The 24,914-nt window shown below is 44.2% G+C and overlaps 2 protein-coding genes across 2 annotated transcripts; one reads left to right on the top strand and one right to left on the bottom strand.

The window, feature by feature from the left end:
* The first annotated feature begins 781 nt into the window (after positions 1-781).
* On the top strand, positions 782-2,191 carry LOC120974700 (uncharacterized). Its single transcript, XM_073509633.1, has 2 exons — positions 782-1,286; positions 1,944-2,191. Exons 1-2 carry the CDS (start codon positions 1,105-1,107, stop codon positions 2,065-2,067), a joined length of 306 nt encoding a protein of 101 aa, XP_073365734.1. The 5' UTR covers positions 782-1,104; the 3' UTR covers positions 2,068-2,191.
* A 21,673-nt stretch (positions 2,192-23,864) lies between these two features.
* On the bottom strand, positions 23,865-24,551 carry LOC109767992 (protein translation factor SUI1 homolog 1-like). Its single transcript, XM_020326732.3, has one exon. The coding sequence runs from the start codon at positions 24,243-24,245 to the stop codon at positions 23,865-23,867; it is 381 nt and encodes a 126-aa protein (XP_020182321.1). The 5' UTR covers positions 24,246-24,551.
* Positions 24,552-24,914: the final 363 nt, after the last annotated feature.

The raw sequence follows: 24,914 nt of genomic DNA on the forward strand, positions 1-24,914 counted from the left end.
AAATAAATTGCATTGGATACTAAATTTGTTAACAATACATGAACTAGTGATTACAGTATAGGCCGGGCATTTATATCTGACACCGTGGACAGTTACTTGTTTGTTCTGTTTGTGCAAAATGCCGTTTTTAGAGAATGAACCAGGCAGGAGAACCGTTGTAGCTGCTTACTCATTGAGGCACTGGTTAGAACAAGTAGTAAAGCCAAGTAGCTATAATAGTGATTAGTATCTTTTTTGTTTTTTTACTGGAAGTAGTACTAGTAGCACCACCATTTTTCTATGTAGGTACATTTAGTTCAGAGGTTAGACTCATGACCATCACAGGAGTATTTTCTGATCTGTCGAGTAGCAAACAATGAAATATCTTAGCCTAGATTAGCATCGTTTCTGAATTAATTTAGTCATAAAAATGTATTAAAAAGCAAGATTTTTGTCATTTTTGGGGGGCAGGATTTAATTTCAGGAACCTGAACGGACCCTGTGTGAAGCTATTCGAAACTACTTTTTGTTTGTAATTCCATTTTTTTCCGAAGAGCGTAATAGTAACCACATGTACAACAACACTTTCGTTTCTTCTGTTTCCTGAAACTGAAACTACTAGTCTTTTTACCATAAGTACTTTTGTTTTGGTTGTACCATCGGGTAAGCATGGTTTTTGGGCTTTTTTCACAGTCATTAAGCTGCATGAATACATTGTGAAATATATATATGTTTCTGAGGTGAAAGAATGACACTGTAAAGTGTTTTTTTAGTGAGTTATCCATTCTAATTTTTTTTGCTTCCTTTTTTGATGTGCACAGGGGGTTTGTGGAGTTTGTTTCAACCATTGCAAGTATGAGAGCAAGGGAAGCGGTTTCAGCATGCTTGCATGGGAGGAGTTCAAGAATGCAGGGGTAACTCACTCCTAACTTTTTGTACTAATGTCATCACAATACTCACAACTTTTTGTCGTGACATCACTCCTAACTTTTTTTTTGTTCAAATCAGGTTGTGCCTTGTAATGAAAGGGCCCGTTTCAACAATGCGACAAGAGAGAAGGTGACGTTTGTGGCAAACCAACGGGCATACACTGTAAAGTGTTACAAGGGTCGCAGAAAGAGCGCTATGTATGGGAGAGGTTGGAGGAAGTTCTATGAAGACAACAATCTGGGCAAGGGTCAGATGGTGGTGTTCTACCTGGATGAACCTTCGCCTACGGCATCTATTTTGTGGTTCCAGGTGGGCAACGGCTCTGAAGATGAACAGCCTATGGAAGAGGGTGATCCCATTGAAGATTCAGATTTCAGGTAATGAGGATGGAGAAGCTTCAAGCGATGATAGTGAAGGCATTGTTCGCACTAGGGGGCTTTTGCTTAATGAGACAGAGGATGCTCAGCTACAAGGGCTGCTGCCTCTCAGTGATGGTTTCATCGGGTTTGCTTTTGTTCACCGCCTCACAAGGACTGACATTCGCTTGGGCATGATGGTATGTATATATTTGTCTTCGTTTTTTCTTTTTTTGTATGTGTATGCTACAGGCATATATATGTGAACACACAATGCAAATATGATTCCTTGAAAGAGAAGGGGCGGGGGTAATATGGATTCTGAACCAAAAATATAAGATTTTTTTTGTATTAGTTTTTAGTATCTGCAAGCATGTTTTGAACATGTATTCATGCTCAGTTTTTTTCCAGTACGCTCTTTTCAAGCAAAAAAAATCTGAATTGTGTTTTTTACCCGTTTTTTAAATTATTCAAAGACCAAAGAAAGTTTGATTGTTTTGATATAAACACTCATATTTTTTCGTGTCTGTTTGTGTTTTTTTGATAGAAAATACCCAAGAAAGTTGCTGCTGCCACGCCGTTTGAAGAACAGGGGGTTGTTGGTATTTCTGTGGATGGTCGGAGATTCAAAAAAATCTCATACAAAACTGCTGATGATGGCCGCATTGTGTTTGGCAGGAAGAAGTGGAAAGACTTCGCAGCTAGCAGAGGACTCAAAGTCAACACAGCTGTTCTTATTGGCTTCAAGAGCAGCGAGAGGGATGATGTCCATGTCCTGGTTATCTTGAAGAAGCTTGGCTAGGCACCAGCCACAGCAACTAATGACAAGCAGAGCTGCGTCTATAATACTCATCTTTTGGGTATTCTATATATTTCTGTGACGAAGTCTGTATGACGAACCTTTAATTTATGTGTACACCGAACAATGCGGCTTGAATAATATATGATGGTAACCTTTTTCTACATTATATTCAAGTGTTTCACCTAAATTTTTTTTTGTTGATTTTTTCAGTAACCATACATATACTTTTTTAATTTATGTGTACATGCTTTTTTTTAAATGTCAAAATGTGTGCTACTGTATTCGTTTCAAGGACAGCAGACTTCCTCTATACATGTCAATTTTTTTTCCACGCTATCCAACCAGCTTATGTGTTTTTAATTGTGGTGTCGAGGAACACGCTCCTTACACACAAACGAATGGAGAATGTGGACGATGAAACTTTATTTGATTTTTTTAAGCCTGTCGTGATCTAATTTTGCTTGCATGTCTTTTTCTAAAATGATTACTGGGGCAACTACATGTTTTTTTGTCGCAACTAGGGGGGGGGGGGTGGGAGACCTTTGTTTTGTTGGAGGGGGCGACGTCAAAAGACATGGCCCCCAATTTACATGTTCCGCACTAGGGGGCACGTAAAACTGCATGTCTTTCTACATTGGTCGCAACTAGGGGAGGGGACATTTGTTTTCTTGGTCGCAACGCGGGGAGTAGGGGGGGGGCACCTTTTTGTTTTGTCGGAGGGGGAGCCGTCGAGAGACACGGGGGCCCATTTTGCATATCCCACACTAGGCACGTAACTGCATGTCTTCTCTAACTTGGTCGCAACTCGACTACCCTATGTTTTTGTCGATGGGCGCGGCGTCGAGAAACATGGGGGGCCCAGTTGCATGAACCAGACCAGGCACGCAATTGCATGTCTTCTAGCTTGGTCGCAACTAGAGGGATTTTTTTTAGGGAACGTAGTAATTTCAAAAAATTTCCTACGCACACGCAAGATCATGGTGATGCATAGCAACGAGAGGGGAGAGTGTTGTCCACATACCCTCGTAGACCGAAAGCGGAAGCGTTATCACACCGCAGTTGATGTAGTCGTACGTCTTCATGATCCGACCGATCAAGTACCGAACGCACGGCACCTCCGAGTTCTGCACACGTTCAGGTCGATGACGTCCCTCGAACTCCGATCCAGCCGAGTGTTGAGGGAGAGTTTCGTCAGCACGACGGCGTGGTGACGATGATGATGTTCCACCGACGCAGGGCTTCGCCTAAGGTCCGCAACGGTATTATCGAGGTGTAATATGGTGGAGGGGGGCACCGCACACGGCTAAGAGATCTCAAGGATCAATTGTTGTATCTCTGGGGTGCCCCCCTGCCCCCGTATATAAAGGATCAAGGGAGGAGGAGGCCGGCCCTAGGAGGGGGCGCACCAAGTGTGGAGTCCTACTAGGACTCCCTAGTCCTAGTAGGATTCCACCTCCCATATGGAATAGGAAAAGAGGAAGGGAAAAAGAGAAGGAAGGAAGGGGGCGTCCCCCTTCCCTAGTCCAATTCGGACCAAACCAAGGGGAGGGGTGCGGCCACCCTTGAGGCCCTTTTTCTTCTTTCCCGTATGGCCCAATAAGGCCCAATACGTATTCCCGTAACTCTCTGGTACTCCGAAAAATACCCGAATCACTCGGAACCTTTCCGAAGTCCAAATATAGTCGTCCAATATATCGATTTTTACGTCTCGACCATTTCGAGACTCCTCGTCATATCCCCGATCTCATCCGGGACTCCGAACTCCTTCGGTACATCAAAACTCAATAAAACTGTCATCGTAACGTTAAGCGTGCGGACCCTACGGGTTCGAGAACTATGTAGACATGACCGAGACACGTCTCCGGTCAATAACCAATAGCGGGACCTGGATGCCCATATTGGCTCCCACATATTCTACGAAGATCTTTATCGGTCAGACCGCATAACAACATACGTTGTTCCCTTTGTCACCGGTATGTTACTTGCCCGATATTTGACCGTCGGTATCTCGTTACCGGCAAGTCTCTTTACTCGTTCCGTAATACATCATCCCGCAACTAACTCATTAGTCACAATGCTTGCAAGGCTTATAGTGATGTGCATTACCGAGTGGGGCCAGAGATACCTCTCCGATAATCGGAGTGACAAATCATAATCTCGAAATACGCCAACCCAACAAGTACCTTTGGAGACACCTGTAGAGCACCTTTATAATCACCCATTTACGTTGTGACGTTTGGTAGCACACAAAGTGTTCCTCCGGAAAACGGGAGTTGCATAATCTCATAGTCATAGGAACATGTATAAGTCATGAAGAAAGCAATAGCAACATACTAAACGATCGGGTGCTAAGCTAACGGAATGGGTCAAGTCAATCACGTCATTCTCCTAATGAGGTGATCCCGTTAATCAAATGACAACTCATGTCTATGGCTAGGAAACATAACCATCTTTGATTAACGAGCTAGTCAAGTAGAGGCATACTAGTGACACTCTGTTTGTCTATGTATTCACACATGTATTATGTTTCCGGTTAATACAATTCTAGCATGAATAATAAACATTTATCATGATATAAGGAAATAAATAATAACTTAATTATTGCCTCTAGGGCATATTTCCTTCAGTCTCCCACTTGCACTAGAGTCAATAATCTAGTTCACATCGCCATGTGATTTAACATGAATAGTTCACATCACCATGTGATTAACACCCATAGTTCACATTGTTATGTGACCATCAACCAAAGGGTTTACTAGAGTCAGTAATCTAGTTCACATCGCTATGTGATTAACACCCAAAGAGTACTAAGGTGTGATCATGTTTTGCTTGTGAGATAATTTTAGTCAACGGGTCTGTCACATTCAGATCCGTAAGTATTTTGCAAATTTCTATGTCTACAATGCTCTGCATGGAGTTACTCTAGCTAATTGCTCCCACTTTCAATATGTATCTAGACCGAGACTTAGAGTCAAAACTTGCATCGACGTAACCTTTTACGACGAGCCTTTTGTCACTTCCATAATCGAGAAACATATCCTTATTCCAGTAAGGATAATTTTGACCGCTGTCCAGTGATCTACTCCTAGATCACTATTGTACTCCCTTGCCAAAATCAGTGTAGGGTATACAATAGATCTGGTACACAGCATAGGGAATGACTTTCATTCTTTTTCTATCTTCTGCCGTGGTCGGGTTTTGAGTCTTACTCAATTTCACACCTTGTAACATAGGCAAGAAACTCTTTCTTTGACTATTCTATTTTGAACCACTTCAAAATCTTGTTAAGGTATGTACTCATTGAAAAAAAACTTATCAAGCGTCTTGATCTATCTCTATAGATCTTGATGCTCAATATGTAAGCAGCTTTACCGAGGTCTTTCTTTGAAAAACTCCTTTATGCTTTGCAGAATAATTCTACATTATTTCCGATCAACAATATGTCACTTACATATACTTATCAGAAATGTTGTAGTGCTCCCACTCACTTTCTTGTAAATACAGGCTTCACCGCAAGTCTGTATAAAACTATATCCTTTGATCAACTTATCAAAGCGTATATTCCTACTCCGAGATGCTTGCACCAGTCCATAGATGGATCGCTGGAGCTTGCATATTTTGTTAGCACCTTTAGGATTGACAAAACCTTCTGGTTGCATCATATACAACTCTTCTTTAATAAATCCATTAAGGAATGCAGTTTTGTTTATCCATTTGCCAGATTTCATAAAATGCGACAATTGCTAACATGGTTCGGACAGACTTAAGCATCGCTGCGAGTGAGAAAATCTCATCGTAGTCAACACCTTGAACTTTGTCAAAAACCTTTTTCCGACAAGTCTAGCTTTGTAGATAGTGACACTACTATCAGCATCCGTCTTCCTCTTGAAGATCCATTTAATCTCAATGGCTCGCCGATCATTGGGCAAGTCAATCAAAGTCCATACTTTGTTCTTCATACATGGATCTCATCTCAGATTTCATGGCCTCAAGCCATTTTGCGGAATCTGGGCTCACCATCGCTTCTTCATAGTTCGTAGGTTCGTCATGGTCTAGTAACATAACCTCTAGAACAGGATTACCGTACCACTCTGGTGCGGATCTTACTCTGGTTTACCTACGAGGTTTGGTAGTAACTTGATCTGAAGTTACATGATCATCATCATTAACTTCCTCACTAATTGGTGTAGAAGTCACAGGAACAGATTTCTGTGATCCAATAAGCGAGCAGGTACAGTTACCTCATCAAGTTCTACTTTCCTCCCACTCACATCTTTCGAGAGAAACTCCTTCTCTAGAAAGGATCCATACTTAGCAACAAATGTCTTGCCTTCGGTTCTGTGATAGAAGGTGTAACCAACTGTCTCCTTTGGGTATCCTATGAAGACACATTTCTCCGATTTGGGTTTGAGCTTATCAGGATGAAACTTTTTCACATAAGCATCGCAACCCCAAATTTTTAAGAAAGGACAACTTTGGTTTCTTGCCAAACCACAGTTCATAAGGCGTCGTCTCAACGGATTTTGATGGTGCCCTATTTAATGTGAATGCAGTTGTCTCTAATGCATAACCCCCAAAACGATTAGTGGTAAATTGGTAAGAGACATCATAGATTGCACTATATCCAATAAAGTACGGTTATGACGTTCGGACACACCATTATGCTGTGGTGTTCCAGGTGGCGTGAGTAGTGAAACTATTTCACATTGTTTTAACTGAAGGCCAAACTTGTAACTCAAATATTTTACCTCTGCGATCATATCGTAGAAACTTTTATTTTCTTGTTACGATGATTCTCCACTTCACTCTGAAATTCTTTGAACTTTTCAAATGTTTCAGACTTTGTGTTTCATCAAGTAGATATACCTATATCTGCTCAAATCATCTGTGAAGGTCAGAAAATAATGATACCTGCTACGAGACTCAATATTCATCGGACCACATACATCTGTATGTATGATTTCCAACAAATCTGTTGCTCTCTCCATAGTTCCGGAGAACGGCGTTTTAGTCATCTTGCCCATGAGGCACGGTTCGCAAGCATCAAGTGATTCCAAAATCCCATCAGTATGGAGTTTCTTCATGCGCTTTACACCAATATGACCTAAACGGCAGTGCCACAAATAAGTTGCACTATCATTATTAACTTTGCATCTTTTGGCTTCAATATTATGAATATGTGTATCACTACGATCGAGATCCAAGAAACCATTTTCGTTGGTGTGTATGACCATAGAAGGTTTTATTCATGTAAACAGAACAACAATTGTTCTCTAATTTAAATGAATAACCGTATTGCAATAAACATGATCAAATCATATTCATGCTCAACGCAAACACCAAATAACACTTATTTAGTTTCAACACTAATCCCGAAAGTACAGGGAGTGTGCGATGATGATCATATCAATCTTGGAACTACTTCCAACACACATCGTCACCTCGCCTTTTACTAGTCTCTGTTTATTCTGCAACTCCCGTTTTCGAGTTACTACACTTTAGCAACTGAACCAGTATCAATTACCGATGGGTTGCTATAAACACTAGTAAAGTACACATCAATAATCTGTATATCAAATATACCTTTGTTCACTTTTACTAGTCTCTGTTTATTCTGCAACTCCCGTTTCGAGTTACTACTCTTAGCAACTGAACCAGTATCAATTACCGAGGGGTTGCTATAAACACTAGTAAAGTACACATCAATAACCTGTATATCAAGTATACCTTTGTTCACTTTGCCATACTTCTTATCCACCAAATAGTTGGGGTAGTTCCGCTTCCAGTGACCAGTCCCTTTGCAGTAGAAGCACTTAGTCTCAGGCTTAGGACCAGACTTAGGCTTCTTCACTTGAGCAGCAACTTGCTTGCCGTTCTTCTTGAAGTTCCCCTTCTTCCCTTTGCCCTTTTCTTGAAACTAGTGGTCTCATCAACCATCAACACTTGATGTTTTTCTTGATTTCTACCTTCGTCGATTTCAGCATCACGAAGAGCTCGGGAATTCCTTTCGTCATCCCTTGCATACTATAGTTCATCACGAAGTTCTACTAACTTGGTGATGGTGACTAGAGAATTCTGTCAATCACTATTTCATCTGGAAGATTAACTCCCACTTGATTCAAGCGATTGTAGTACCCAGACAATCTGAACACATGCTCACTAGTTGAGCGATTCTCCTCCATCTTTTAGCTATAGAACTTGTTGGAGACTTCATATCTCTCAACTCGGGTATTTGCTTGAAATATTAACTTCAACTCCTGGAACATCTCATATGGTCCATGACGTTCAAAACGTCTTTGAAGTCCCGATTCTAAGCCGTTAAGCATGGTGCACTAAACTATCAAGTAGTCATCATATTGAGCTAGCCAAACGTTCATAACGTCTGCATCTGCTCCTGCAATAGGTCTGTCACCTAGCGGTGCATCAAGGACATAATTTTTCTGTGCAGCAATGAGGATAATCCTCAGATCAGGGATCCAATCCGCATCTTTGCTACTAACATCTTTCAACATAATTTTCTCTAGGAACATATCAAAAATAAAACAGGGAAGCAACAACGCGAGCTATTGATCTACAACATAATTTGCAAAATACTATCAGGACTAAGTTCATGATAAATTCAAGTTCAATTAATCATATTACTTAAGAACTCCCACTTAGATAGACATCCCTCTAATCCTCTAAGTGATCACGTGATCCATATCAACTAAACCATGTCCGATCATCACGTGAGATGGAGTAGTTTCAACGGTGAACATCAATATGTTGATCATATCTACTATATGATTCACGCTCGACCTTTTGGTCTCCGTGTTCCGAGGCCATATCTGTTATATGCTAGGCTCGTCAAGTTTAACCTGAGTATTCCGCGTGCGCAACTGTTTTGCACCCGTTGTATTTGAACGTAGAGCCTATCACACCCGATCATCACGTGGTGTCTCAGCACGAAGAACTTTCGCAACGGTGCATACTCAGGGAGAACACTTATACTTTGATAATTTAGTGAAGGATCATCTTATAATGCTACCGTCAAACAAAGCAAGATAAGATGCATCAAGGATTAACATCACATGCAATCAATATAAGTGATATGATATGGCCATCATCATCTTGTGCTTGCGATCTCCATCTCCGAAGCACCGTGCTTGTGATCTCCATCTCCGAAGCACCGTCATGATCACCATCGTCACCGGCGTGACACCTTGATCTCCATCGTAGCATCGTTGTCGTCTCGTCAATCTTATGCTTCTACGACTATCGCTACCGCTTAGTGATAAAGTAAAGCATTACATGGCGATTGCATTGCATATAATAAAACGACAACCATATGGCTCCTGCCAGTTGCCGATAACTCGGTTACAAAACATGATCATCTCATACAACAAATTATATCACATCATGTCTTGACCATATCACATCACAACATGCCCTGCAAAAACAAGTTAGACGTCCTCTACTTTGTTGTTGCAAGTTTTACGTGGCTGCTACGGGCTTAGCAAGAACCGTTCTTACCTATGCATCAAAACCACAACGATAGTTTGTCAAGTTGGTGCTTTTTTAACCTTCGCAAGGACCGGGCGTAGCCACACTCGGTTCAACTAAAGTGAGAGAGACAGACACCCGCCAGTCACCTTTAAGCAACGAGTGCTCGCAACGGTGAAACCAGTCTCGCGTAAGCGTACGCGTAATGTCGGTCCGGGCCGCTTTATCTCACAATACCGCTGAACCAAAGTATGACATGCTGGTAAGCAGTATGACTTATATCGCCCACAACTCACTTGCGTTCTACTCGTGCATAGCATCAACGCATAAAACCAGGCTCGGATGCCACTGTTAGGGAACGTAGTAATTTCAAAAATTTTCCTACGCACACGCAAGATCATGGTGATGCATAGCAACGAGAGGGGAGAGTGTTGTCCATGTACCCTCGTAGACCGAAAGCGGAAGCGTTATCACAACGCGGTTGATGTAGTCGTATGTCTTCACGATCCGACCGATCAAGTACCGAACGCACGGCACCTCCGAGTTCAGCACACGTTCAGCTCGATGACGTCCCTCGAACTCCGATCCAGCCGAGTGTTGAGGGAGAGTTTCGTCAGCACGACGGCGTGGTGACGATGATGATGTTCCACCGACGCAGGGCTTCGCCTAAGGTCCGCAACGGTATTATCGAGGTGTAATATGGTGGAGGGGGGCACCGCACACGGCTAAGAGATCTCAAGGATCAATTGTTGTATCTCTGGGGTGCCCCCCTGCCCCCGTATATAAAGGATCAAGGGAGGAGGAGGCCGGCCCTAGGAGGGGGCGCACCAAGTGTGGAGTCCTACTAGGACTCCCTAGTCCTAGTAGGATTCCACCTCCCATATGGAATAGGAAAAGAGGAAGGGAAAAAGAGAAGGAAGGAAGGGGGCGTCCCCCTTCCCTAGTCCAATTCGGACCAAACCAAGGGGAGGGGTGCGGCCACCCTTGAGGCCCTTTTTCTTCTTTCCCGTATGGCCCAATAAGGCCCAATACGTATTCCCGTAACTCTCTGGTACTCCGAAAAATACCCGAATCACTCGGAACCTTTCCGAAGTCCAAATATAGTCGTCCAATATATCGATTTTTACGTCTCGACCATTTCGAGACTCCTCGTCATATCCCCGATCTCATCCGGGACTCCGACTTCCTTCGGTACATCAAAACTCAATAAAACTGTCATCGTAACGTTAAGCGTGCGGACCCTACGGGTTCGAGAACTATGTAGACATGACCGAGACACGTCTCCGGTCAATAACCAATAGCGGGACCTGGATGCCCATATTGGCTCCCACATATTCTACGAAGATCTTTATCGGTCAGACCGCATAACAACATACGTTGTTCCCTTTGTCACCGGTATGTTACTTGCCCGAGATTTGATCGTCGGTATCTCGATACCTAGTTCAATCTCGTTACCGGCAAGTCTCTTTACTCGTTCCGTAATACATCATCCCGCAACTAACTCATTAGTCACAATGCTTGCAAGGCTTATAGTGATGTGCATTACCGAGTGGGGCCAGAGATACCTCTCCGATAATCGGAGTGACAAATCCTAATCTCGAAATACGCCAACCCAACAAGTACCTTTGGAGACACCTGTAGAGCACCTTTATAATCACCCATTTACGTTGTGACGTTTGGTAGCACACAAAGTGTTCCTCTGGTAAACGGGAGTTGCATAATCTCATAGTCATAGGAACATGTATAAGTCATGAAGAAAGCAATAGCAACATACTAAACGATCGGGTGCTAAGCTAACGGAATGGGTCAAGTCAATCACGTCATTCTCCTAATGAGGTGATCCCGTTAATCAAATGACAACTCATGTCTATGGCTAGGAAACATAACCATCTTTGATTAACGAGCTAGTCAAGTAGAGGCATACTAGTGACACTCTGTTTGTCTATGTATTCACACATGTATTATGTTTCCGGTTAATACAATTCTAGCATGAATAATAAACATTTATCATGATATAAGGAAATAAATAATAACTTTATTATTGCCTCTAGGGCATATTTCCTTCAATTTTTTCTTGTCGGAAGGGCGCGGCGTAGAGAGAAATGGGGCCCTAGTTGCATCTCCCACACTAGGCACGCAACTGCATGCTTTCTAGCTGGGTTGCAACTTGACTTTCATTTTTTTGTTGGTTGCCGGAGGGGCGGCTTCTAGTTTTCTGGTCCCAACTCGGGGAGGGGGGCAGGTACCCAATTTTTTGTCGAATGGGGCGGCGTCAACAGACATGGGGCCCAGTTGCATGTCCCACACTAGGCACGCAACTGCATGTCTTCTAGCTTGGTCGCAACTAGAGGGTTTTTGTCTTGTCGGTGGGCGCGGCGTCGAGAGACATGGGGGGCCCAGTTGCATGTCCCAGACCAGGCACGCAATTGCATGTCTTCTAGCTTGGTCGCAACTAGAGGGATTTTTTCTTGTCGGAAGGGCGCGACGCCGAGAGACATGGGGCCCTAGTTGCATCTCCCACACTAGGCACACAACTGCATGCCTTCTAGCTGGGTTGCAACTTGACTTCCATTTTTTGTTGGTTGCCGGAGGGGCGGCTTCTAATTTTCTGGTCCCAACTCGGGGAGGAGGGCAGGTACCCAATTTTTTGTCGAATGGGGCGGCGTCAACAGACATGGGGCCCAGTTGCATGTCCCACACCAGGCACGCAACTGCATGTCTTCTAGCTTGGTCGCAACTAGAGGGCTTTTGTCTTGTCGATGGGCGCGGCGTCGAGAGACATGGGGGGCCCAGTTGCATGTCCCAGACCAGGCACGCAATTGCATGTCTTCTAGCTTGGTCGCAACTCGACTTCCATTTTTGTTGTTTGCCGGAGGGGCGGCTTATTGTTTTTTGGTCGCAACTCGGGGATGGGGGGGGGGTACCCGGAGCGGCGTCAAGAGACATGGGGCCCAGTTGCATGTCCCACACTAGGCACACAACTGTATGTCTTCTAGCTGGGTTGCAACTTGACTTCCATTTTTGTTGGTTGCCGGAGGGGCGGCTTCTAGTTTTCTGGTCCCAACTCGGGGGAGGGGGGAAGGTAACTTTTGTTTTGTCGAATGGGACGGCGTCAACAGACATGGGCCCAGTTGCATGTCCCACACCAGGCATGCAACTGCATGTCTTCTAGCTTGGTCGCAACTAGAGGGATTTTTTCTTGTCGGAAGGGCGCGGCGTCGAAGAGACATGGGGCCCGAGTTGCATCTCCCACACTAGGACACACAACTGCATATCTTCTAGCTTGGTCGCAACTTGACTTTTCCATTTTTTTATGATTTTTCGGAGGGGCGGCTTCTAGTTTTTAGGTTGCAACTCGGGGGGTGAGAGTACTTTTTGTTTTGTCGAATGGGGCGGCGTCGAGAGACATCGGGCGTAGTTGCATGTCCCACGCCAAGCACGCAACTGCATGTCTTCTAGTTTGTTCGCAACTAGGAGGGGCTTTGTTTTGTCGGAGGGGGCGGCGTCAAGAGACATGGGAACTAGTTGCATGCCCACACCAGGCACGCAACTGCATGTCTTCTAGCTTTGGTCACAACTAAGGGGGGGCTTTGTTTTGTTGGAGGGGGCAGCATTGAGCGACATCGGGCCCAGTTGCATGTCCAACTATACTCATGCAACTGCATGTCTTTCTAGCTTGGTCAGAACTTAGTGTCTTCCAACTTAGTTGCAATTAGGGGCCTTTGTTTTACCGGAGAGGGTGACAATAAGAGAGGGCAACAACTAGTCATGCAATTGCAAGCGTTGTCCCCCGGAGTATAACTACATGTTCTTTTACAAACAATTTTTTTCTCAAACTAGACCTTTTTTGCTTGGTCGGAAGGGGGCAGCTCCCTCGTGAATCCTCTACCCTCACTATGTGTCATACGAGCACCATAACACCGCTGTTTTAAACCACGCTCGCAAACACAAATCAAGCATGCTCTACTCTCACTGTGTAGAGGATTTATTAAAAAGTAATATTCATATACATTTGTTTACTTTCTTCTTTTTGCATTTTTTGTTTTCCCAAGGATTTAAGAAAAAATAATATTTTTTGTATCTTATTCTAACAGTGGAGCTCATTTTCTCAAAAATAAAAGGAGCATATTAAGGAAGAAGAGTTACTTGTCCAGATCCTCGGACACATTTTTTAATACTTTTTTGTGAAGGAAAGGAGTTTTTTTCGAAACGGAGGCAAAGATTTGTCCTATCGATTAATTAAGCAGAGATAATTGCCCAACAAATCAACGGAAAATAGTGACTATACACGGTGTGCTGCTGTTTTCTATTTTTTTCTTTTTTTAAGTCTCCGGAATGTGGACCCAGGCTCTACTTCTTTCTAGAGGTCACCCAACGGCACATAGAAACAGAGAGAGAACGGGAAAGGAAGGAAGCCGCATCACGGGGGCGGTCACATCCAAGGTTTCCGGGGCGGAAGTCGCCAGCGATGAGATGCTCGTCGACGCCCGCGGCGAGATGCTCGGTGGCGCCCCTCCAGAGTCCTTGCGCCCCGCTGATGAGGTGAGCTACGGTCCCTTTTCCCCTCTCTCCCCTCCACCCCACACAATCGCGCTCCCGTTTGCGTGTACGCGAGGCGAAATCGAGCTGCGGATGTCCATTTTCTGCAGTATAGGATTCATAATTTGTTGAGAATCATGATTCCGTGAGGGAATTGCAAGTCTAGAAGAGGGATTTTGGTGTGTTTTCGTGCAGCGGCATGGGGGGGGGGGGGGGAACTAGCGTGGTCGGCCGTGAGGTGAAATGGGCGCCGGTGGTGCTGCCCGACGAGAAGGTGTCAGGGGCAGCGTGGCCGTCTTCTCCATCGTTCTCCGGCGGCACCCCGGCCAGTGCCACGCCCGGTCAGCAGGATGGGGAACTTAGTAGGACTATGTCTGAATTTTATTATGTGCTCTATGAGAGCGTCAGTCTAATTCTGTTCACTGTCAGAAGGCATTCTGTTTGTTTGTGTTTTTTCTGAACTTAACATGTGGGAGCTGCTCAGATACAACGACAACTAATCAATTTAGAGAGCGGGGACACGAATCATGGACAGATATGTATGCATGTTTTTGCAGTTTGCTGCTTGTTTTTTAGTTTTGCCATCTTGATATGCGGCGTCAAGTCTAGTCCCCTTGCAGAATTTGCCAACTGGAATTGGAGCAAAATGATTCCTGTACTTGAACAATGTTTGTGCACTCTGTTGCCTGAAAATTCAGAGTTTGTGTACTTGAACATGTTTTTATCTGTACTTATGTTTTGAACAAGATATATCTGTGATTCACAAGTAAATGATGGCACCAGAACTGCTAGTATATAGCAGAATTTAGCAGTTTTGTAGTCCCCTCGCTGAATTCACGCAAACTGGAATATGTTTTGCATCTTGTCCCCTGGCTGAATTCGCTAACTGGAATATGTTGCGTCTAGTCCCCTTGTCTAGTCATTCAGTGATTTGTGAGCATGGGAGGGATTTTGTATTTTGTTGAGATTGCGTTTTAGGAGAATGTACGCACCTAAGAACGTTTTACAATTTAGGTCTGCACAATTTGGTTGCAAACATCCTCCCTGATTTGGAAGCAAAACATTCAGTCGGATTGATGCGTACAGAGATGGGGACACAGGTACAACAGGCCTGACGAACAGCAAAAACCCAGCAGAAAGCCCATACAACAGTAGCAGCTTGTTGGTCCAGCCTCAACCACGACAAACAAAGTGAGAAGCCCAGCCCAAAGTAACAAACAAACAAACAGGGGGAAAACGAAATAAGCCCAGGTGCTAAGCCGTTTCAACCCAGCAGAAACAGAGCTACTTAACAGGCCTAATCTGCATGCGATGACGTCAGCCGACTGAGACTTCGCGAAGTCTCAGTCGACTGAGACCTAGACACTCCCAATATTTAATGATTCTGGTAATCTTGTTACGAGGCTACCACGTACTCTTGTAGTATATGTTGTCTATAGTAATCTCGTTGCCCGCTGGCAGACATCACTCCTTGGCACTTTAATCTCTATGGTAATGTAGTTACTAGGTTGTGCCACATAATACTGTATAAGTAATCTTCAAAAGGCATTTACGTATCAAAAATAGTAATATTGTCAGGGTGTACCATATCATGCACCACTTAGCCTTGTAATTGGTCTGGTAACCTATTTACTAGGCTACTACGTACAAAGGTAATGAGCAAATCTAGTTTTACTACTAGTTAGTCCTTATTACTCAGCTGGTCAATCCTATAGTAAAAAAATCCACTACGATTACTCTAGATAGATGGTTCATTACGGTTGGTTTGCTAGCCTACAGGTGTGCCGCTCAACCAATCAAGCGGGTGGACATGCTAATGATCGATGGTAAAATCGCATGCCAGAAAAAGTAACGACACTTAATTGATTACTAGATGCCACACACAGTTCTTGAAAGTATAGTAATGAAATTGAATGCGTTACCATAAGCCTTCCAAATCAACCAACCGGCTTTTATTTCAGAGATGTGGTCGTAAACTAAGTAAGGTACATAGTAATGCTCCAATGAAAACTATTGTCAGAACGTTGCATCTAGTAATGCTTGAGAACAAAATCAACATAGTAAAATAATTTACTAATACAATATTATTTTACAATAAGAGCACGATAATTTCCTGATCAATTAAACAGAGAATCTGAGTGGTAATCGGTTTACTATGTTGTACCACTTGTGTCCAGATATTTACGATCAAACCAGATCGTGGTGCATGCAGGTGGGTTTGGTCTCTCAGCCGTCTAAGGATTAGACATGTCGACAGTTAGGAGCGCTTAGAGAGGGTGCGGCGCGTAGAATAAGGTGATCTGCGCTCAGATGATCTGTGATCGTGGTGCACTTTAGCCGTCTATATATATATATACCACCACTTGTGTTTTATACGTTGTATGTAGTATCTGTCGAAACCAAGAGTATGTATGTGTAGTATGTAGTATATATCAATGATTAGGTAGTATATATATTAATTTTTGGATAGTATGTATGTTTTGAGTATGCTCTTTTTTATGTACAAATATGCATGTATTTCAAAAATATAATAAAAACTATGAACTCATATGCAATTTTTTCATGTAACTTGCTTTGAAATATCTTAGATATAGTATATGAACATATTTCAAATAATAAAATAGTATATAAAGTACATGGTAGTATATGAAATATGTGGAGTAACTACCACCGGGTGGTAGGATATATTCATCACCCAGGGTGCAGAATAAATTATTCTTCACCCGAGGTAATCTTACGATCATTTCATAGTTAAATTACATTTTGAATTCAAATAGTTACATTCTTATTGATTCACTACGTAAATTTGGCATAAAAAATAAAAATATAGGGCATAAGACAAGAAATTTGCAGTTTATGTGTATTTTACACTATGTTTTTACGTTTGTAATTTTACATAACATAAAATATTTTTTACGACGATTATATTTTTTCTTACGATCTCTTTTTACGTCAGAAATAAGACAAAACTTACGAAACGTAAAATTACGATGCATTGATGGTAAAATAGAGGGGGGTGAAGAATAACTATTCCTCATCCAGGATGACGAATAGTCAATCCCTATATATATATATATATATATATATATATATATATATATATATATATATATATATAACGATACGCATTTGTAAAACACGATGAACGTTTCAATATATGATGCAATGAACATCTTTTTAATTATACGATGTGATGAACATTTTCTTAATATGGTATAACCCCCTTTTTAGCGCTTCGAAGTAGCCGGCTGAAAAGGGAAATATTTTGTCCTCCAATCTATAAATGGAAATAGTTTGTGAAAGAAATATGCCCTAAAGGCAATAATAAAGTTATTATTTATTTCCTTATATCATGATAAATGTTTATTATTCATGCTAGAATTGTATTAACCGCAAACATAATACAATTGTGAATACATAGACAAACAGAGTGTCACTAGTATGCCTCTACTTGACTAGCTCGTTAATCAAAGATGGTTATGTTTCCTAGCCATAGACATGAGTTGTCATTTGATTAACGGGATGACCTCATTAGGAGAATGACGTGATTGACTTGACCCATTCCGTTAGCTTAGCACCCGATCGTTTAGTATGTTGTTATTGCTTTCTTCATGACTTATACATGTTCCTATGACTATGAGATTATGCAACTCCCGTTTACCGGAGGAACACTTTGTGTGCTACCAAACGTCACAACGTAAATGGGTGATTATAAAGGTGCTCTACAGGTGTCTCCAAAGGTACTTGTTGGGTTGGCGTATTTCGAGATTAGGATTTGTCGCTCCAATTGTCGGAGAAGTATCTCTGGGCCCACTCGGTAATGCACATCACTATAAGCCTTGCAAGCATTGTGACTAATGAGTTAGTTGCGGGATGATGTGTTATGGAACGAGTAAAGAGACTTGCCGGTAACGAGATTGAACTAGGTATCGAGATACCGACGATCAAATCTCGGGCAAGTAACATATCGGTGACAAAGGGAACAACGTATGTTGTTATGCGGTCTGACCGATAAAGATCTTCGTAGAATATGTGGGAGCCAATATGGGCATCCAGGTCCCGCTATTGGTTATTGACCGGAGACGTGTCTCGGTCATGTCTACATAGTTCTCGAACCCGTAGGGTCCGCACGCTTAACGTTACGATGACAGTTTTATTGAGTTTTGATGTACCGAAGGAGTTCGGAGTCCCGGATGAGATCGGGGATATGACGAGGAGTCTCGAAATGGTCGAGACGTAAAAATCGATATATTGGACGACTATATTCGGACTTCGGAAAGGTTCCGAGTGATTCGGATATTTTTCGGAGTACCGGAGAGTTACGGGAATTCGTATTGGGCCTTAATGGGCCATACGGGAAAGGAGAGAAAGGCCTCAAAAGGTGGCCGCACCCCTCCCCATGGTCTGGTCCGAATTGGACTAGGGAAGGGGGGCGCACCCTTCCTTCTTTCTCCTTCCCCCTTCCCTTCTCCTACTCCCACAAGGAAAGGAGGTGTCCTACTCCCGGTGGGAGTAGGAATCCCCCCTATGGCGCGCCTCTCCCCTTGGCCGGCTGCCTCCCCCTTGCTCCTTTATATACGGGGGCAAGGGGGCACTCCAGAGACACAACAATTGATCCTTGAGATCTCTTAGCCGTGTGCGGTGCCCCCCTCCACCATATTACACCTCGATAATACCGTTGCGGAGCTTAGGCGAAGCCCTGTGTCGGTGGAACATCATCATCTTCACCACGCCGTCGTGTTGACGAAACTCTCCCTCAACACTCGGCTGGATCGGAGTTCGAGAGACGTCATCGAGCTGAACGTGTGTAGAACTCGGAGGTGCCGTACGTTCGGTACTTGATCGGTCGGATCGTGAAGACGTACGACTACATCAACCGCGTTGTGATAACGCTTCCGCTGTCGGTCTACGAGGGTACGTGGACAACACTCTGCCCTCTCGTTGCTGTGCATCACCATGATCTTGCGTGTGCGTAGGAATTTTTTTAAAATTACTACGTTCCCCAACAGTTTGTTCCCCTAATCCATATTAGTAAAAGTGTGAACAAGTGTGAATTAGGGGGAACAAACTATTTCCATTTATAGATGGGAGGACAAAATATTTCCGTTTTCAGCCGGCCAGTCCGAAGCGCTAAAAAGGGGTTATACCATATTAAGAAAATGTTCATCACATCGTATAATTAAAAAGATGTCCTCCAATCTATAAATGGAAATAGGAGTGTGAACAGATTTTTTTGCAAAGCACCCATGTGAACAAGTGTGAACACACTTAAATTGAGTTTTCAAATTAAAAAAATCATAACTTTCAAACCGCACATGGAAAGTGAGATCCGTTTTCACCGTTGGAACTCTCGCGACGTACTCTTCGAAACTAGATCCCGCATGGATATGTTTCGATGAATTTTTTGTGTGCAATTCAGTCCCCGTTTTGTGTAACTGTATAATAGTGAATGTGCAACTATTGATAATGGATGTGCATCTTTTCACCTACCCCGTGGACGTGCCGTTTTCATTGATGGCACCTCCACCCCCAAACTAACTCCTTCCAGTGAGATGTGCAACTTTGTTTCTGCCCGTGGATGTGCTTCCACTATTTGACTGCATTAGCCAACTTCCTACAAGTGGATGTGCACCTTTGGATACTGCCACGACCAACTGTCTAACAGTGATGTACAACTTTATTTTGTATCCCCGTGAATGTGTAGTTTCCCTGCTAGCACCTAGGCCAAACCACCCCTTCTAGTGAGATGTATAACTTTAGCATCCTGTCTATATGGAATTTTTCACTACCCTCATGAATGTGGAGTTTTCACCATCCAACTATCTTGCATGTGAGATGTGCAACTTGATATGTTGCCTAGGCCAAACTGCCTAGTATACTTGTGCAACTTCGTCTGTTGCCCCTGCTAGCTGAAACTACATATCCACAACAAGGGAGGAGAAGGATTTGCACATCGACTAATAGGCAGTTGGCGTGAACAACAAACTAAGTTGCACATAGCACTAGTAGGGGTGGGGCAGGGTGTGCCAAGAATGAAAAACTACACATCCACGAGTAGGGACGACGGTTGCACATCAACTACTAGAGGTTGTTGGCCGGGGCAGTAGACTAGTTGCACATTACGTTATCATGGTTGTTAGGTTGCAACTTCATAGGAAGTTGGATCATGCAACTCGAAGAAACAAGTTTTTAAAAAAGTTGCATCATTCAGTACTAAAGTTGCATAATGCAGTACTAAAATTGCACCATATATCACCAAAGTTGGCATTCAAAAAATTTCATCGAAACATACTCATGCGGGATCTAGTTTTAAAGATATCGCCGCGAGGAATCCACGGTGAAGACGGATCCGAATTTTGATGTGCGGTTTGAAAAATATGACTTTTAAAAATTTTGAAAACCCAAAGTAAACACACATTCACACCCATCAGACAAGGAATCTCTTACTCACATGAATATTCCATTACTATGTGCCACGTCACGCATAAAGACAAAAATTTGGACCACAAAACTGCATGCACGTATATGTGAGAACCGGCCGCTCAATTTCACTAATCAGTGCGTTCACACTTTTTAGAATTCATGATATTTTATTTGTCCAATATTAACTGTGTGTAACATATATTTATAAGACTTATCCTTCTATTTTACTGTTATAAATTTTTCTCTCTCTTCATCTTAGTATTGAGCACCATAAGCTGAAAATCATAGTTAAATTTGTCACAAGAATAAATAAGGACTCACAACAGCAAGCGGGACATAATACATGTAAAGTAATCAAAAAATATTGTTCAAATACAAAGTTCATATCGTTATAGTACAAATAAAAAGAATGGGCCCTCGGCGTTGCTTGAGGCTACGATGGCCCGAAGAATACACGAGATCTGAAAAGAGATAAAAGAAATACGAAAAAAATATACAAAAAAACGAAGCTGCGCAAAGTACAAAATGGTGTACTCATGCCATTTGAATCAAATGATATACTTACTCCGTTCAAAAAAGCTTGTCCCTCAAATGGATGTATCTAGCACCAAGTTAGTGAGACGGGACAAGCTTTTTTGGACGGAGGTAGTAGTAGTGTAGCGGCGGCGGTGGCGCGCTGTGAACGGCTTGTCACGGGTTCAAATACCTATGGGTGCACGTTCTTTTATTTTTCCTAAAAGACCCTTTTCTGTCAAATAAGGGATATATGCGTGATTAAATAAAAAGTAAGGATGTTTTCCACAAAAGAACATGCTGACTAAATAAAAAGTAAGGATGTTTTCCACAAAAGAACATGCCACGTCAGCTTCTGACAGGCGGGCCCCTATTGCCAGATACCTATATGCGATTTAGACTATTTTATAACAAACTGCCTCAAATATGGAACTACCATGCAAAAATTACAGAAAGTGATAATTGTGGTACCTCCATGCAATTAGCTCATCCATCGTATGCAAAGAGTGAAAAGAAAAGATGTCACATAACAAAGTCATTGCAAATTGTTTAGGTGTGGGAGTTGCATTGGTTCGACATACCTACAAAGACAGAAAAGAGACAAGGCTGTGTTTGACAACAAAGTAATGCAAAAACTGTAGTATTGGAAAACTACTGGTACTGGATACCATAGTTTTCACATATCAAAGTATTTTGTAGTATTGAGAATACTATGACCTGTTTGGCTGGGCCCATTTACAACGACGTAAATTAGCTAGATAGCTGTTTCATAGTTGTAACATGCACGTTCTTAGCTGGCCTTCCAAACTGAGCGCAAGCGGACCGACCAGATGCGCGGGGCGTAGGAGGATAGAAGGAGGAGCGCAAGCGGAAGTACGATGAACATCTTTTTGCCTTCTCTTGGTTTGTCCATGGCCAACGATCTCAAACAGAGAGCGCCAGCAAGCGAGGAAGGCGATAGCAGACAGATTTGTTTTCTTCGCTTGCTCTGTTTAAAAATATGAGGTTGTGGGTTCTTTTTTTAATACAAAGGATGCACTTTTGGCAATACTGCAGTTTTAAATACCATAGTTTTTTGGGTCTGCCAAACATCTTACAGTAATTAAAACCGTAGTAATTTAGAAAACTGTAGTATTCCTATAAGGGCAGTGATACGCGCCGGCGCACCGGCCCAAATTTGGGCCGGTCAGCCTGCAGCCGTGCGATCTGGCAGGCAGGAGCCGTCCAATCCCCCCTCCCCCACATCATATCATCTTCTTCCTCTCTCCCCACGCTTCAGATCCATTCGGCGCGATGTGTCCCTGCCCCAGCCACCTCGTGCGTGTGCTCCGGCGAGAATAGGAAGCATCCACGTCCTCTCCCTTGCCGTCGCAACACCCCCGTCCTCTCCCTCTCCGTCGCCGCTCATGCGCCCACAGACTCGTCCCCCGGTTGAAGCTTTTTTAGCCTCTGGTTGAAGCTTTTGTTACGCCGGTTGAAGCATTTTTTCACAGGTGAAGCTTTTTCATGGGGGTTGAAGCTTTTTCCACTATGCCTGTTGAAGCTTTTTCCGCCACCGGTTGTAACTTCTCCTTGATGAGTTGAAGCTTTTTTCCATGTCAGGTTGAACCATCGGCGCCCGTCGTCTGCCACGCATGTAGCAAAAAAGTCGCCGGTGGTAGCAAAAACAGGATGTGGTTGTAGCAAAAAAAGGATGTGGTTGTAACATTCCCTGTCTGCCGCTTGTAGTTTGTCGCGCTGCCAGTTCTAGCATCGCCGGCTGCCGGTTGTAGCAAAAAGAAACTCCGGTTGTAACAAAACGGCGACACGGTGGTAGCAAAACTGTGACGCCGGTGGTGCGTTCTAGCAAAGCAAGACTTTTCAGTTGCCGGTAGTAGCTTATTTTGCAGGCGGTTGTAGCTTTTTTTGCTGCTAGTTCCAGCAAATTTTGTCGCTGGTTGCAACTCCTGTACTGGCGACAGTCACCGCGCCCATCATCGTCGCAGCGCATCGAGGTTCCCCGCTCGAAGCATCCGTGTGCGATGGTTCCAGCAACAACGGGCGCCGGTTCCAGCATCCAACGCGCTTCTTCGTGATGCGCCCCGTCGCAACACCGATGCTCCGTTGGCTCCATGAATGGCGCAAGGTGGTTCCATCACAAACACATGTTGGATCCAGCAAAAAAACATGCTGGTTCCAGCATCCACCTCTTGGGATCCATGGCGGAGTACTATATGGAGGAGAGAGGCGCAACACGAACAAAAGCTTGATCACAATCAAGTGGATCCATGGTGGGTTTCTGTGAGGAAGAGGGAGGGGAAGAGAACTATTGGAGAAGATGCGAAGGAAGAAGAAGAAGAAACGAAAAGGAACGAGTGGATGTGTCGCTCCCTTCGTGAGTGGATAAGAAAACGATTGGTGGCCCACCAGTATTCGCGAGCGAGCGCGACCGGCCCAATGTTCGGCCGGTGCGCCGATTACAAACGTTTCCCTTCCTATAATACTTAGAAAAAAATGAGCTATCAAACGAGATGTGAAATAGTTAAATCTATGAGACTTGACATACCCAAAAAATTAATAAGAGCCGAGTGGATGGAAAATTTCCTCTGGTTGTCATGAAAAAGTACAATTTTTAAAGATCCAAAATCTCCATACGTCATGTAAAAATTGCTCGAAATTCGTAGGTAATTTTCCGAATAGAGTAAGGTATTGTAAAAGTCTGCATTATTATTGATATAGCAAAAAGTGAACCCTTACACGATTTAACCCGACGACCGCAAGCCATTATGGCTAGACTCACACAGAAATCAAATCACCAAACAGCAAACCCGATAAACAAACTAAACTCTATGGAGATCGGCTTAGAAGCCGTGGACCTTGATGCACTCGGTCTTGGCGAGGCCGGCCTTGGCGAGGAAGCCGGCAACGCGCTCGCGGTGGTCGCCCTGCAGCTGGATGACGTTGCCGAGCTCCTTGTCCTCGACGACGGTGCCGTTGCAGCAGAGCTCCCGCTTGAGGTCCCGCAGCACCTTGGCGTAGTTGTAGCTGGCGCTGAGCCCCTGCACCGTGGTCAGCGTCTTCTTGCCATTGCGCTGCTGCACGCGGAGGTGCACGTAGGCGTCGTCGACCCCGGCGCCGCCCCCGGCAGCGTCGTCGGCGCGCGCGTCGGCGAACGGGTCGAACGAGGAGGGCGGGAGCGCGTCGTTGTCGGCGAACGGGTCGGGGGCGCCGCCTGCGGGCATGAACCCCCCTGGCCAGCTTCTGCCGGTGGCGCAACGAGGTACCTGTCCTTGCCCTTGGCCTTGCCGCTCTTCCTCGCCGGCACCGCCTTGCTGGCCGCGGCCTTCTTGTTCTTGGTCTTCTTGGTGTCCTCCTCCTCGTCGGAGGACGAGGCGCCGCCCGCGGCCCACCTGTCCGACGCGAACGGCGGCGGTGGCGACACCTTGGCGCGTTGCTCCAACTCCGGCGGAGCCACGTTGGTGTTGCTCTTGATCGACGAAGGCGACGACACGGCGGCGGGTGTGGGGGCTCTGGCGCTCGAGATCGCTTGAGGCTTGGTGTTCGTTTTTCTCTGTATATGCTCCTGGTGGGAGGCCGCGGCGGGGTATTTATGGGTGGATTGGTGGAATCGATCGAGTGGGTTCGTGCGGGACACGGAAGCAGAGCCGGAAAAAGTCCAAAATAAACCCTAAACTCGTAGACCCTAGCTAAATCAAACCCTCAACTCCTAATCCCGGTAATCAGCACTCTCAACTCTCCAATCCCGGTCCAAAATGAACCCTGAGCCCACTTCCAAACAGGGATTGATGAGGTGGCAGACCAAAACTGGGATCGGTGGGTGTTGGCCGCGTTGCGGAGAAAAGTTGGGCCGGCCCATAAGGCCCAGAGCATCCACGCAAGGGGCAGTCCAT

The sequence above is a fragment of the Aegilops tauschii genome, chromosome 2 (genome assembly GCF_002575655.3).
Source record: "Aegilops tauschii subsp. strangulata cultivar AL8/78 chromosome 2, Aet v6.0, whole genome shotgun sequence".
Taxonomy (NCBI): Eukaryota; Viridiplantae; Streptophyta; class Magnoliopsida; order Poales; family Poaceae; genus Aegilops; species Aegilops tauschii.